The 15,172-nt window shown below is 45.2% G+C and overlaps 1 protein-coding gene across 1 annotated transcript; it reads left to right on the top strand.

Annotated features, from left to right (window-relative positions):
* The first annotated feature begins 1,417 nt into the window (after window positions 1-1,417).
* On the top strand, window positions 1,418-11,827 carry SCNN1D (sodium channel epithelial 1 subunit delta). Its single transcript, XM_074925125.1, has 12 exons — window positions 1,418-1,737; window positions 2,603-2,855; window positions 4,079-4,272; window positions 6,506-6,609; window positions 7,019-7,182; window positions 7,752-7,850; window positions 8,453-8,570; window positions 9,117-9,195; window positions 9,831-9,888; window positions 10,667-10,722; window positions 11,064-11,139; window positions 11,414-11,827. Exons 1-12 carry the CDS (start codon window positions 1,418-1,420, stop codon window positions 11,825-11,827), a joined length of 1,935 nt encoding a protein of 644 aa, XP_074781226.1.
* Window positions 11,828-15,172: the final 3,345 nt, after the last annotated feature.

Raw genomic sequence — 15,172 nt, 5'->3', positions numbered from 1 at the left:
AAAGGGCCTGAGCTTTCATTTCATTATCACGTAGCTCGCTTGCAACAATTCTTTCATTATTTGTGCGCTTCTTGTCTTCAAACTCTGTGACTGTATTTCTAAGATTTTTACTTGGAGTTGAGGTTGAACCAAAGTCTTGTACTCAGTAAACTTCTCTTAATAGCATAATAGGCAGGGTGATTCACAGAGTGCTGTAATGTTGGGAACTCACATATTACAGGACTTGATGTCATGTTCAGTACGTGGAAGTATGTCAACATTAGCCCAATGTCCCAAACTGGTACTAAAACCTAGGAGGATGTCCTCAGTCCGTGCTGGCTAAAACATGAGCATAAATAATGTTCACACTTCCATCAGCATAAAGTCTGAAATTATCTAGAGTAGCAGAGTGGATGTTTTACTTACTGTGACAAAGGAGATAGGGATTTTGATTTCTGGTTATGCCACTCTTTCGGGGTGATTTCCAGTCTCTGTGCTGCCTTTTCACTTCTGTAAAATAGAAGGAGAAGATTTTTAGATTCCTGGAAGAAACTATTTACGTAAGAGATAGGTGGCAAAATTTCTGTTAATAGCAGAAATTAATATTTGTGGTCTTCAGAAGGAACCCAAGAGCATTTTATTATAAGTAACATCTGCAGTGCTTTATCCACATCCTAATTTGGTTCATCCCCTCTGTGGTTTCAACTGAGGTGATGTTTTTCTTCACTTCCTTTCCTAAATACCCAATTCTGCTTATCTGAACTATGAAATACCTCCTGTATTTCATCTTGAAAGTGGCTCTATTTCAGGGATGGCAGAAATTAATCCTGTTTACCTCCATTCTGCAGAATGAGAGATCATAACAGCAAAAATTAGAAGCAGACTTGTCCCTTTCATTCACTTGGAAGTTGGATTTATCCCGATTCCTTGGCATAAGGATGAAGCCATATAGCTAGTTCTGAGACAGCCTTGTTCCAGACCTATAGGCCAACATGTTTCCCTAGCAATATACTCACAATAATAAATTAGTTACAGATCTGCATTAATGCCCAGTGAGACCGTGTTTCAGAATTCAATGCTGGTCCTTAGCGTTCTTCGAAAGAAGAAAACTACACACCCCTTTGGCTGCAGAGTTCTCTGCAGCTTGTGTATTAGTCACTTTAACTTTGCATATCCGTACAAACAGAGAAGTCGTAGTGTAAGTGGGGTAGAACGCCCCGAGTTCATTCTGCAGTGTGCAGAAAATTTGACCTCTCTGCTACTTCCTGGTGTCCAAACTCTGGAAAGAGTCTCAGCTCACAGTTATTTCCAGCTTTTGCTAATAACAAACTCATTGGCACCCTGTTGGAAAGAATCCATAGACTGGCCATGGTCTTTCTCACAAGCTAATAAGATATTTTTTTTTTTCGTTTTTCTTGAGCAGAAACATACTTAGAGAATGGTGCAGGAAGTGGCAAGAGAAGAAGAAGAGAGGAAAGAAGGTTTGATTGAGTTTTATGATTCCTTCAAGGATATGTTTGAGTTCTTCTGTAAGAACACGACAATCCATGGCACCATCCGCCTTGTATGCTCAGACAGCAATCGGATGAAAACAGCTTTTTGGACTCTGCTTTTACTTGCCAGCTTTGGCATGTTATACTGGCAATTTGCACTTATGTTCAGCCAGTACTGGGCCTACCCTGTTGTCCTGACCATGTCAATGCATTCAGAGCCCAAGATGTTTCCAGCAATTACCATCTGCAATCTGGACCCCTACAGGTAACCTGTGCTTTCCCCTTGGCTCTAGTCACGTCTTCAGAGTCACAAGGGTTCAGGAAGGGTCAGCAGCCTTAGGACTGCAGCCTGGAGGAGGCTGAAGGTAGGGGAAGGCCAGCAGAGAGACGTATCTCTGCCTCACAGAAGTGGAAAGGGACTGTTGTTATTTCCAAACTGCTTTTAAGATAAGATCTTGTTGAAATTGTGCAACAGCATGTAGCAGTTCATTTCATGCACTGAGTCAGGATAGAGGGAACTCTACCTTGTGACTGGGTTCAAGCTGCTAACTGATTTTGTGCTCTGATAAAAAGAGTCTTTCCCTGAAAAACGTGGCTACTGTGTGTATTCATTCCTAACCACGCCACTGATCTCTAGAATGAGGCATGCTACAGCTGATTCTCCTTGGTTTTTCATACCACAGAATGGTTTTAAGGAAACAGTATAACTTCTGTGGCAGTCTGCGTGGCTCTGCTTGTCCAACAAGGCTCACACAGTAGGGGCGAGTTACTGAGAAGTTTCAAATTGCATAGTAAATGAATTATGTCACTTCCGCAAAATAATTATTTAATTGGCTGAGTAGAAGGCCAGTTTGTACAGCTGATGCTGCACAGCTACAAGTTCTGAGGTTTTCAGTGAAGGATCCAACAACTGGAAATTCAGCTACTTGAGCTCCTAATAAATTAATTTACTGAAGTTAGGTTTGCTAAACATAGGCACGATAACTGCTGGCTTTTCTCACACAGGCATCAAGGTCTGCAGAGACCGGGAGAGTAACCTTCCATAGATACTGTAAGAGTGCATAAAATAAAGTGCTTTAGAAATAGAAATGTGGATGTTCACAAATAGCTAATATTTCTGCTCCTTGCAGGTTTGAACTGGTTAGTGAACATTTGGTTCAGTTGGATCACATGGCAGAGGAATCGATCGCTTTTTTATATGGCATCAACACATCAGCCAGCTTATTCCACCTGAATGAGAAAAACATCCACATAAAAGACTTGACCAGCGTAGGCAATCTCAGCAGATCTAGCTTCAAGCTTAGCCAAAACTTCTCACTCTTGAGAATGTCTGACCACAATAACAGGTCGGGGAAGAAGCATTCCAGCGTGGGCTTCAGGCTGGTAAGTGTGTGTCCTCTTGGAGATTTTAACCTGGCTACAGACATGAGCAGCGAGGACTGGCTGCTCCCTGAAGGGCTGGGGGCAGAGGGGTAGTCCATCAGCAGGGGAGGGCGAGGACCCATCCCACAGTACCTGAGCAAACGAGCAGGGAAAGCTCACAGAAAGTGGCGAGGTCCAGCCAAGAGTCCAAAGATCTCCCAAAGTGCATTCAGAAAAGTAAGTGAAAAAATAGAATTTTGGTGCTGTGCAATGATAGCTTGGAGGATCTTTCAGGACAGTCCATCCCTGCCTCTAACAGTTTATGCTGATTGCTAGGAATCTTGTGAAGTGAAGCAATAACAACGTCAATGATCTTACACAGCCCACCCACTTGTAACATCCTTCTGACAGTGACAAATCAGTAAAGAATGGTAGCAGCAGGCTATGGGAATCGTTGTACCCCTTTCTAAAAATATACAAAACATCTAGACTTGGCAGGTGAGCCTAGAAATAACAGAGGAACAACATGCAAGGATTCCCTCAGTGTCTAAATGCTGTGGTACAGGGGTCACTAGAAATGTGGCAGATAAAGCAAAAGATGACGAGAACAAATCAGGAGGGTGAATACAATAAATGTGTGTCTGTGACTTTGGAGAAGAATGCAAATGCTTCAGATTCTTCATATCAAAACCAGGGTTAACGGAGATCTAAGAGCAGAGAGAGAGGTTGCTGTGGTTTGAAAGACCAGCAATTTTTTCCTGATTGTTATCATCCTGCCCTATCCTCGAGTCCTTTACCAGGCACACTTTCACCAGAATCTGTGGGTGTTCACCTGTCTAAGGCCTGAGTAAGAACAAAGAAAGTGTCTCAGGACTTGGTTCATGATTCATGGGTTGTAGAGAATTCCCACCAGCCCTGTCCTTCCTTCTCCCAAGGTTTGCTTGTCTGCTCTCTTCTCCTGCCTCTCTTCCCCTGCACTCATTCCCCTGAGGTGAGGTAAAACACCTCATTCAGCTTCAAGGAGAAAAGTGCTTAGAACATAACAAGATGAACTCCAGAGGTCCCTTCCAACCTCAGCCATTCTGCAATTCTGTGATAACTAAAGTGATCAGAGGCTTCACTTTCTGAAAAAAAACAGAGTTTCCTCTTGTCCCTGTATCCCTTATTGCCTTTACCCCCTGATCTCTGTTACCCTTAGGCTGTCATGTCCTGGCTGTGCTGAATGGGTCCCTCTCTTCTTCCAGTGCAATGCCACAGGTGGGAATTGCTTCTACAAGACCTATTCATCTGGGATGGATGCAATTCTTGAATGGTACAGGTTTCACTACATGAATATCATGTCCCAGCTACCAGTTATAATCAACATTTCTGATCATGAGGAGCAAATAGAAGATATGGTCTACTCCTGTCAGTATGATGGGGAGCCCTGCAGACCCAGGTGTGTTACTTCTGATGACACCGAGCTGCGTGGGGTGGGGACACGCTGAGGGAAGGGATGGCATCCAGAGGGACCTGGGCAGGCTGGAGAGTGGGGACGTGCAAACCTCATGGAGTTCAACAAGGCCAAGGGCAAGGTCCTGCCCGTGGGTCGGGGGGATCCCCAGCACAAACCCCGGCTGGGCGAGGAGTGGCTGGAGAGCAGCCCTGAGGAGAAGGGCTTGGGGGTGTCAGGGGGTGGAAAACTGACTGTGAGCCAGCAACCTGCCCTCGCAGCCCAGAAAGGCCCCGTGTGCGGGGCTGCACCCAGAGCAGGGTGGGCAGCAGGGCGAGGGGGGGATTCTCTCCCTTTGGGGCCCCTAACATCAGGACAAGGACCTGCTCAACTGGGGCCAGAGGAGGCCACAAAGGTGCTCGGGGGGCTGGAGCACCCCCTGTGAGGACGGGCTGAGAGTTGGGGGGTTCAGCTGGAGAAGAGAAGGCTCCGGGGAGACCTTAGAGTGGCCCCCCAGGGCTGAAAGGGGCTGCAGGAAAGGGGGGAGGGACTCTTGATCAGGGGGGTAGGGAGAGGATGAGGCATAACAGTTTTAAACTGAAAGAGGGAGATTTAGATTAGCTATGAGGAAGAAATTCTTCCCTGTGAGGGGGGTGAGGCCCTGGCACAGGCTGCCCAGAGAAGCTGTGGCTGCCCCCTCCCTGGAAGGGTCAAGGCCAGGTTGGACGGGGCTTTGGGCAACCTGGGCTGGTGGAAGGTGGCCCTGCCCGGGGCAGGGGGTTGGGACTAGATGGTCGTTAAGGTGCCTTCCAACCCAAGCCAGTCTATTATTCTATAATATGATTTTCGAGGCATTAATTGTGATTTCAGCAGAACTCAGGGACTTGGGAAATTGAAACTGAGCCTACACTTGCAGGCAGTGCAGGCACTGCACCTCATGGCTTACTGCCAGGCTTAGCCCTTGTTGACTGAAAGTAAGAACAGTCTTTCATGATCAGAGTATGAGGCTAGGAAACCAGAAACCAACATTCTGCCATGACTGGCCTCTATGACTGCGAGTTGGTGTCTTAGGGTGTTCAAGGAAGCCTAAATTAAACCTTTATTGGTACAAAGATGCATTGACTGAATTGAATGGCAAATGATGAATGTCCACCTGCATGGGAGGAAAGGAGCAGCAATCCCCAGATATCCAATGGATAAAAGTGGGATCTCTTTTTGCTGTAACAATGAAAAGGAGGGAGAGAAGTGGAAGAAAGCTCTCATGACGCTACCGTAGCACTGGCCCCTGAGCACTGTTCTCAACTATTACACCATGAGAACTCAGTTAATACCAAAAGGGTCAGATGGTCTTTTTACATCCTTTTGTCCCTAGAGGCTGCACATACCAAATCAAAGGTGTACCTTCTTTTTCCTGCGTGCCTGCGGTCTTCCCTGTTGGAATCTCTTCCAAATACAACTGACATACACCACCCAAAGCAATGCTGTGCCTCAGGCACACATGAGCCATTCGCTGGCCTACTTGTTTCAGCTGATGACTTGAACAAATTTAACAGCAATGCACCCATCTATGACACGGAACAAGCAGAAGGCAAATTTAGATATTTTTCTGAGCACTTCCAGCAAAGAGGAGAGGGGTCCACAAAGCCTGTTGTAGATCATTTTGCAAGACAAGGTCCTGGTTTATCTTTCCTGGACACAACTGACTCTTACACTCTTCTGTACTTAGTGTTTCTGATGCTTTCATGCAATATATGTCCCTCTGTGCACTTGATGGTGAGCACTGTCACTTCGGTACGTGTGTTCACCCAACTCTCCTTAACTCCCGGAATAGCTGGTGGAATGTGGAGGCTGACTTTGGCCAGGGAAATTCAGCGTGAGCAGAAGTGGTACAATTTTTAAGAAAGCGAGGAAAGAGAATCTATTTGTCCTGTTGATTAGAGCACAGAACTTCAACCTGCCTGGTTCTTACAAAAGGAGGGAAAAATTTAGTCTACTTGGTGGGAGGAAAAGCAAGTCAGAACTCTGGGTTTGACTCCTGTGGTTGCTGCTCTGACTGTAACCTTGGGTGAGCAATGAATCCCTGTGCACCTGACTTTTTTCCTTGTCTCCAGTGAGTTAATAACTCTCCCACAGGCACTCCTGTGCATACACAGACACACACACAAAACACATCCTACATAGAGGCAAAGGTGTTGCTACGCTCATAATTAAATCCCATCAAAATCTCTCTTGATTTCAGTGACTATGTTCACTTTCACCACCCAGTCTTTGGAAGCTGCTATACTTTTAACAGCAAGGGAACAGACTCTTTCTGGACAGCTACAAAACCAGGAATTCCTTACGGTATGTTACAGTATTTGGCAAAGGGTGGGAAGAAGAGCTAAAGTTAATATAATTTGGCTATGGATTAAAGATGTCTTCTATACGTGACTTACTGACATATATCCCTCTCTTCTAGCGTGGTGGCACAAATTATTTTCTTGCTTCGCTAGCCACATGTATATGATAGCCATATCAGCCATATCTTAGAGCAAGTAGAATATATTTTAGTTGTCAAGCAGAATATTATTCCAGCTTTGGAATAGGCTGGTGCAGTTGCTACCTGAGCACTCACCAAGTCTCTAAGGAAAAAGAATGGCTCTTCTGTGAGCTAACACAGCAATTTGGTCAGTGCTGAGAATCCAAGAGGTAGTGGTGTTCCTATTTGGGCCCAAATAGGTTGTTATGTGCTTCCCTTTTCCTTGATTTACAGGACTTTCCCTTATCCTGAGAGCAGAGCAGAAGGATCACATCCCACTCTTGTCTACAGTAGCAGGTGTGAAAGTGATGATACACAACCACAACCAGACACCATTCCTTGAGCACGAAGGCTTTGACATCAGACCAGGCATTGCAACTACCATAGGCATTCAGCAGGTCAGCCCCTGGCTCGAAGGGTGTTTCTTTTCCTTCTGATTGCAGGAGGTTGTGAGGAGCTGAACGCTCTGACTGACTCCTCCAACGGACCTGTGGGACCTTCGTGCTCGTTCCTTGACTGTGCGTGTATATTTACGCAGCCCCTTTTCTCTCTTCACTGTGCTCAGCTTCCCATGGGTTAAACAAAATCCTTCCAAATGTACAAGTGGCCTTTTGGTCCTCAATACACTGATTTGTTTTACGCTGAGGCTCTTACACTTCCTTCGTATCATTCCAGCCCTACACAGGGGGATGCATGTGTATATTAGGATGAGAACAATTCAGAATTGATTTAGTTATTTTGAATGATGAGTTACTGCTCGTCAGCTGAACCATGGTGACTGACCACGTGCACTCTCCTACCTTTGCCCTGTTACTCTATATGTTTTATTTAGCAAGGTATAGCTGGGCTGCTAACATTACTACACTTCCTGTCCTTTATATGATGCTCCATCCAGTTAAGTTCAGAGGGTGATGGCTAGGTCCAATTAAAACTCCTAATCACTCAGGCCTCTTTTCTGTGTCCACAGGATGAGGTGAATCGCCTGGGTGGCAATTATGGGAAATGCACAACTAATGGCGATGATGTGAATGTTAAACTCCTGTACAACAACTCCTACACCCTGCAGGTACTGTCAGAGTGGCTGGCTGAGGCCCCAGCTCATTCAGAGTGGATGAACAGCAAACAAGTCATACCTTACTCTCCAGAGAGCTTTTATGGATCAGCAGGTTCATTGCTGGAGATAACAGATTCATGCCCCTCTGAAAAGAAGCTCACAAACAGGGTGTTATACTGAGTGAGAGTTACTCAGTCCCAGACCCTGGGGCTCTTCCCACCTTCCAACACAAGAGAGATCAGACAGGGAACCAGTCGAGGCAGCTGGACTGTTCTAGTAGGATATTCTCGAGCCATCAGATCTTTATTTGTGTAAATAGTTGCTCCTGGCTCTAGACATTTGGGCTGTTTAACTGAGATGTTACTGGGCATAATGAAAAAGGGAGCTGGGGGAAATTCTATCTCACTGACTTCAATACTGTTTTCAAATGTAAAGACAAGGAATGAAAAGCAAAAAACCTTTTTGCACCATCATGCTCTAGTAATGGCTGGTGTCTCTTTGCAGCCACAAAAATCTGCACGTTGTCTCCTAGCAGCTGCATGATACAGACTGAAAATTTGAGCGCTTGAGAATTTCTGTTTCACCCAGCCTTTTATGTCTTCTTTACTCGCCAGGCTTGTTTGCATTCCTGCTTTCAGCACATAATGGTTCGAAAATGTGGCTGTGGATATTACTATTACCCGCTGCCTCCCGGTGCTGAATACTGTGACTACAACAAGCAGCCTGCATGGGGTAAGAGGAAAAAACTGCTCTGTCCTTGTTGGAAGGGAACACCTGCCTACAATAGTCACTGCCTACTGACTCCTTAGGCTGCTTCCCTTGTCCTTTGTGCCTATTTCCTGCTTAAACTATTTCCTCACCTCATGTCTGAATCCAAGCAGGTGGCAGACACCTTTCTGTGTATTTGCGTGGATGTCAAGTTAATGCATAAAAAAAAAAATCTTGATGCTATCAAGCATCCCTTTATAAGGATGTTAATATAGGGTCAAGCTCTTTCTTGTTACCAATATTGGGGGCTGTACCGGTGTGAGACAAAGCTTTGAAGAACTTCTCTTGGTTTTCTGGTTGACCTGTCCTCAGCAGAGCCTTACAGAGAAGGCACCTGCACTGCACACAGGGATTAGCTCAGCCATCTGGAACCATTCCAAAGTGAGCGTGAGGCAGGACCGGGGCGCTCTGAGAGAGTGCTGGATGCTTGGGAAGCGAGGGCAGAGGTTTTGGTAGCCTTCCATTTCCTGAGGAAGCACCTGAGTGTGTTCCTCTCATTTCTTTCACCAGGTCACTGCTTTTACCAGCTGTACAACAGGCTCAGAAATCATCACCTGAATTGTTTTGACCAGTGCCCTAAGCCTTGCCGGTAGGTCACCAAAGCAGAGCACAATAAATGCCAAATTACACCAGTGGAACTGCAGGCAACCTAGTGGGAAATTTATGGACCAGTTGGCCATCTGAATTTTGGCATTCTCTGAACAAGAGGTTTCAGTTTGATGTTTGAACCGCAGCGCTGAGGAAGGAAAAAGATAACAGCGCCGGGCAAATTAAATGAAATTAAATAAAAAAAGAACTCTGTGTGTGCATGAGAGCAGAGAAGGGAAATTCTTTTAATCCCGCTGAAATGCTTTATTAAGGTCATCAAAATTGTTTGTGTCATTTTTTCAGTCTGTGTTACTTTTCTTAGTTCTGCTTTTTTATAATAGGTCGATTTCAAAATGGAAAGACATCATTTTAAAGCAAAATATCAAATATTTTGGTTGGCGATGCATCAGAGAAAACCTGTCAGGATCTTTAAGCCACTCTAGTTTTTCCTCCTGACCTGAACAGTTTTCAGGCAACCTCTGCTTTTATTTTCTAAGCTGAATTACAAACCTTTTTCCAAGGTTTTCAAGAGCTGCCCCCAGACTGTCTGCTTTGGGCATTGTTAAACTCCTTTGTGTATTCACTTTTAAACACCAAGAGTCATCGTGATCATAATCTCTGTTTTTATTTTACCAGGGAATCCCTGTACAAGGTGTCTGCTGGGACAGCTAAATGGCCATCAGCAAAGTCTCAGGTAGTCCATGCAGAAACTGCTCTGTTTAGAGAGGATACTCTATTTACTGTAGCTGTTGGAGCATTAAAGTTAAGGGTGAAAACACTGACTCAGGCAGCAGCAATGGAAATGGCAAATAAAGCAAACTAGTCCAAAACCAGAGCCCAAGGGAATGACCCTGTAGTTAAGGTGCCAGACTAAGATGGGAGAGAGGTACATCCAATTCCAGTTGTAACCCAGACTTCCTTGTGACCTTAAGCCATTCACCTCACTGCCTTAGTTCCCACCTACAAAATGGTGTTAATGACTTTCTGCTTCCAGTGGGTGTTGTGGTGTAACGACTCACTTATTACTGTTTGTGAGGTGCTGCAGGGCTGCGATGGAAACTCTGTGAGTCAGTAGGTGACCTCTTGCCATTTCTCATCTTCTCAGGTCAAATGGGCATTCAGGCTGTATGCCCAGTGAGTTAATTCATGTGAAATAAGTGATGATGTAGATGTAAATGCAACCAATACATTTTAAAAGAGGAAATTATTTGGTGGGATTGCCATTAAAGGCAGAATTTAAGAACCAGAATACTATACACACCTAAAATACCAGTGTGCATTTCCTTTCTATTCTGGCAAATACAGCTACTACTCGATAGCTTTCACTATATGTTATAAACCAATCAATTACATCCTTTTTTATTACTCGCAATAGCCGTTTTATTGCTCATGAAATCTACATTTGCAAAATATTAAACATACAAAAACTCAGCAGACAGGATTGCCGATAACATACTTATACTCTGCTGCAGGACTGGATCCGCCAGGCTCTAAGGCATCAGAATGGGTACAACTCTACCAGCAACAGGTCAGTCACTGCGAGGAGGTACCCCTCTTAAAACTATGGCTTAACTCTTCATCCTTGCAGAGTTTGTAAATGTTAGGCTGGAAAGGGAGGACAAGAGAAAAACGTAGCGTCACCCAATAAATTTCCCCTCTTTCTTCACAACACTGTAAAACATTCACTTGTGAACCCTTTTCCCAAGCTCGTGTTAAACCCCCTCAGGAAGAAAGCTTGAGTGAGTGGTGAAACCTCTTGCCTAGCAATCAGCATGTAAAACCAAGACCAGAATGCCAGCAGTACCTTCCACCAGGTGAATGACATGTGGGCATCCCACCGTTGCTAACGGCTCCCTTTCTCCACTGCAGGAAGGATATTGCCAAGGTGACTATCTTCTACCAGCAACTCAACTACCAGTCTGTGAACGAGTCGCCTTTACTCTCAGTAGGTTGCACTACATCAGCTCAAAACATTGCTGCAGGTCATTAGTTAAGGGGTGCTGCGTAGGGGTGGAGGGAGGGTTATTTACAGCCCCCAAGATGGGGCGGGATTATTCTTCTTAAAGGAGACACCTGAAAAATTTCACATTTTACACAGTCACGCGAAATTAATCCCCAAGTGGCAAACAGCTCACTGACCTGCTGGCCATAGGCAATAACTTCATGTTCCCAGAGCTCTGCTGTGTTTGATAAACACAACCCTCTGATTCTTTCCGCAGGAGAATCTGCTTCTGTCCAGCATGGGAAGCCAGTGGAGTCTCTGGTTTGGATCCTCAGTGCTGTCTGTAGTTGAAATGTTTGAGCTGCTTGTAGATACACTGGTCCTGTCTCTCCTCTTCTGCTACCAAAGGTTCAGGTCAAAGAAGACATTGAAAGTAGCTCACACTCCTACCATCCCCAGCGTGAGCTTGACCCTGGAAAACTACCGAGTTGTGCAAGAAGAAGCTGGAAAAGGTGATGATTCTGCTCATACTCACCCTTCTGGAGTGACTGTTGCCGTGGACAACAACAGTGACCTGCATCTTCACCCGCTCTCCAGCAAGGTGGAAATGCCAGAGCTTTGCCCAGATGTGGTGCTCAATGGGTTTCGGTACACGCAGGACAGCTCTGTGGAAGGGGAACGGAAAGGGTAGGACGTGTCTGAGTGCACAGAGAAACGGGGCTCTTGAAACTCCCTGAATGCCCAGAAAGGTTGCAGGCAGAAGCGTTCTGGATCCACCGTCTGTGAGCACCACACTGCTGAGCTCAGCAATCCTCCTCCAGCTATTACAAGTTCATTATTAAACCATCCACGTGTCCTGGATTCGGGCATCATGCAATGTTCTTTTTGTTCCTAACGAGTATCTGGGGAGGCGAGAACTCTACTCCTGCTCTCTGGGACAGTGGTCAAGTCCTCATAAAAGCCTGTTCGTAGCTTTTAACTTTTAAACCCCTGTGAGGAAATCAGCCTGTGGCTTCAGACGGGCCCGTCTACATTTCACAGACGTACTGGAGAGAAAAGTCAGCCTGGTGGTGGTGGGAGGATCTGCAGCGGGGGCTGAGCGTGTGGCCCTGCCGGGCAGTGCTGCCTTGAGGGTGACAGAGCTGGGGGTGACAGGCGGTGGCTCTGGTCACAGCTTTGCTTCCCAGGCCCCTCTGTCCTTCACCCGGGACTGGTGCGTTGTGAGGACAACGCACAGAATGCTGCTGCTGAGATGCTGAGACTTAACCCAGATGATTTCAAATGAGATTTACCATCTTAGAGGAAAGAGAAGATAATACGGTGGATAATTTTTTTTTATGTCACAGACGAAGCATCTGAGTTATTTAGAAGATTAAAACAATGCTGCGTTTTTGTTGCAGTCCGTTTATAAATAGAAAGGTTTTAATGTTAATATTTGACAGTAACTTATGTGTACATAAAAATAACACTTTTATTTTTGATGATGACGTTTGCACAGGAGCATTTTACTCTGTTATAATCTTGTTTATGACTCTGTAGAAAACAAGAGTTAACAAGAAACCAGTGAGCTTTGTTTTGTAACTTTTTTAAATAATAAAATGCTCTGAAGACAGACTGTGACCGGGGGTTTAGTTTTTGCCTTCAACTGATACTTGGGTTTGTTACTGCCTAATTGTTACTGCTAAGTGTTGGCTCTGGAAAGGTCTTTTTCAGTTCCAGACCTCACTTGCAGAAGCCCAAATGCATAGGGACAAACCATGAAAAGAGTTTTGGTTCCAGACGTGGAGGTGGGATCCCCATAGCCTTCAGTTCGCTGCTGACACCATTGGAAGCCAAGCACCGAGGTGCATTCGAAAAACCTCACTTTTTTGCTTGATGTACTTGATTTTTAAATTTTTTTTTTTTTTTTAATTCACAAGAAAAATCTACAGAGATGTAGACTAAACCCAAATGAATTGTTCTGTAATACACCAGCCAAGTCACGGTGAATAGGACCACGGGGGCTCCATTGCAGTGGGCGATTCGGCCTTTTCTCTGCATCTTCTGCCCTGGGAAATACAGCTTCTTTGCTCTGACAAGAGAGATTTTACACAATGCCGTAATCCAAGTGACTGTTGAGAAAGGATACCATGAAGAAAAAAAAACTCTAGGGACGAGAAAGAGAGAAAAGGAATCCAACTCCGAAGCAGAACACCTGGGCATGCCCTGGGAATGCAAAACTCAAGTGGATGCTACACTAAGTCATTCCTGAAAGATTACAATGCCTTAGGTACACACACAGCTCTGTGTGTGCATACCCACACACTTCCCTTCAAAAGAAAGCCCCTCTCAGAACGCCCAGACTGGTTACCACTGGGACTAACTGGGAAGGTTAAATGTTGGCTACCAGGGAATTGTTGAAAGAAACTTTACGCTGGTCCCATTGCACCAAAAAAAAAAAAAAAAAAAAAAAAAAAAAAAAAAAAAATCGCTGCAGAACTCTACATCATATAATATAACTTCAGGAGGAGGCAGTTTTGGGACCGAGGAGTGCAGGACCAAGCATCGAGTGGGAATGTCTTGTCTCGTGGTCACATTTGGAACAGGAGGGATGTGGCAATACAGGACAGGGATATGTTAGCAGGGGTGTGTGCTTCAGTTTACACACGTGCAGACCCAGAAGAGCAAGGGGTGTTGCAAGGCAGGAGGGAGATGCCTTGGCAGCACAGCCTGCGAGTGGGCAGGGAGTGTCTGTTGGGAGTACGGAGACGTAAGACTGGAAGAGGAAAAGGGGGTGGGATTCACTGTGGGAGAGGGACATGGGGAAAATTTGCTTCACACCTGCTTGTGCCACCTTTAGCAGAAAAAAAAAAATAATGGTTTCTAAGCTAGTGGAAGCGTAAGTGATAGCTATCCAGCTTGAAGGTAGCTCAGAGCAGTCTTCTCTGGGGGTGTGGACTAATTTTTAGCTTCGTAGTTATCTCTGTATTACAGAACATTCCCATAGCCTGCTCTAGTTGAGAAATCAGCCATTAAAATTCTTCATTGGGGTTATACCTTAGCGCTTGTGATAGCATCACGGAAATACCTGTCCTAGTTGGAGGTCCTAAGCTGTGCATTTCCAGTGTGGGGCAAAAAAACTGAGGTGAAAATGGGAGATACTCAGAATCACACAGCAATGCCATAGAGGAGTATAAACCCAGTGTGCCAGCTCCCTGCTCTGGCTGCCAGGCTATTGTTCTTCCCCGATGGAAAGCTTCTGTGATAGCTGTCTCTCTCTCACAGAAATTAAAGCTAAGCAGTAGGAAATCATAAAAAAATCACAGGCTGGTTTGGGTTGGAAGGGACCTTAAAGATCATCTAGTCCCAACCCCCTGCCCTGGGCAGGAGCAGGTTGTTTCAGGTGCCTTTCCTGCTGGAGGCCGCATGGCAAGCTCTTCTGCAAACGTGGCCAGTGGCTTCCAGTGGTCCAAGAGGCAGCTGCTTTCCTGCAAGCCCATCATCTGACCCACTGCCCCGCCAGGGCAGGGGAGCCCAGCTCCTGCACCGAGTGCGCGGCCCACCGAGCAGCTCCACGACCACCTACTGGCATCTCTCCCCGCGTCCCTGCTCAGGGGGGTGTTTGGAGGCTTTGTCTCACAGGAGAAGCATCTTGTCAGAAGGGCTGAGATGTCTATTAAGCTGCCACGTTGCTAGCGTGATTAATTAATAGCATAAATGAAATTAGAGCGCGTCTTAATCAGATAAACCAGAAGGGCTACCAAGAGAGTTAGAATCTTGTGTCTCTTTGGAGAAAAATTCATTTAGCTTCCTCTTTTCAAGCCATAAACCTGTGCCAGATAAATTTCATATTTTAAACCTTCTCATAGTGAAGTGCTTCACTGACTTGTAAAGATCTAGAATCAAAAAGAATGAGTAAATGTGTGTGAATTTAAAAAAAAAAAAAAAAAAATTCCTGTCTTTATTCTCAGTTCATAGATAATGTTTGCACGTGAGATTTTTTTTTTCCACTCCCACCTTTAAAAAAAAACCAAACCAAAACATTTCTTCTGCCATC

The sequence above is a fragment of the Athene noctua genome, chromosome 22 (genome assembly GCF_965140245.1).
Source record: "Athene noctua chromosome 22, bAthNoc1.hap1.1, whole genome shotgun sequence".
Lineage (NCBI taxonomy): Eukaryota > Metazoa > Chordata > Aves > Strigiformes > Strigidae > Athene > Athene noctua.
Note: the sequence above shows the minus strand (reverse complement) of the source record. Positions and strands in the feature narration are given on the sequence as shown.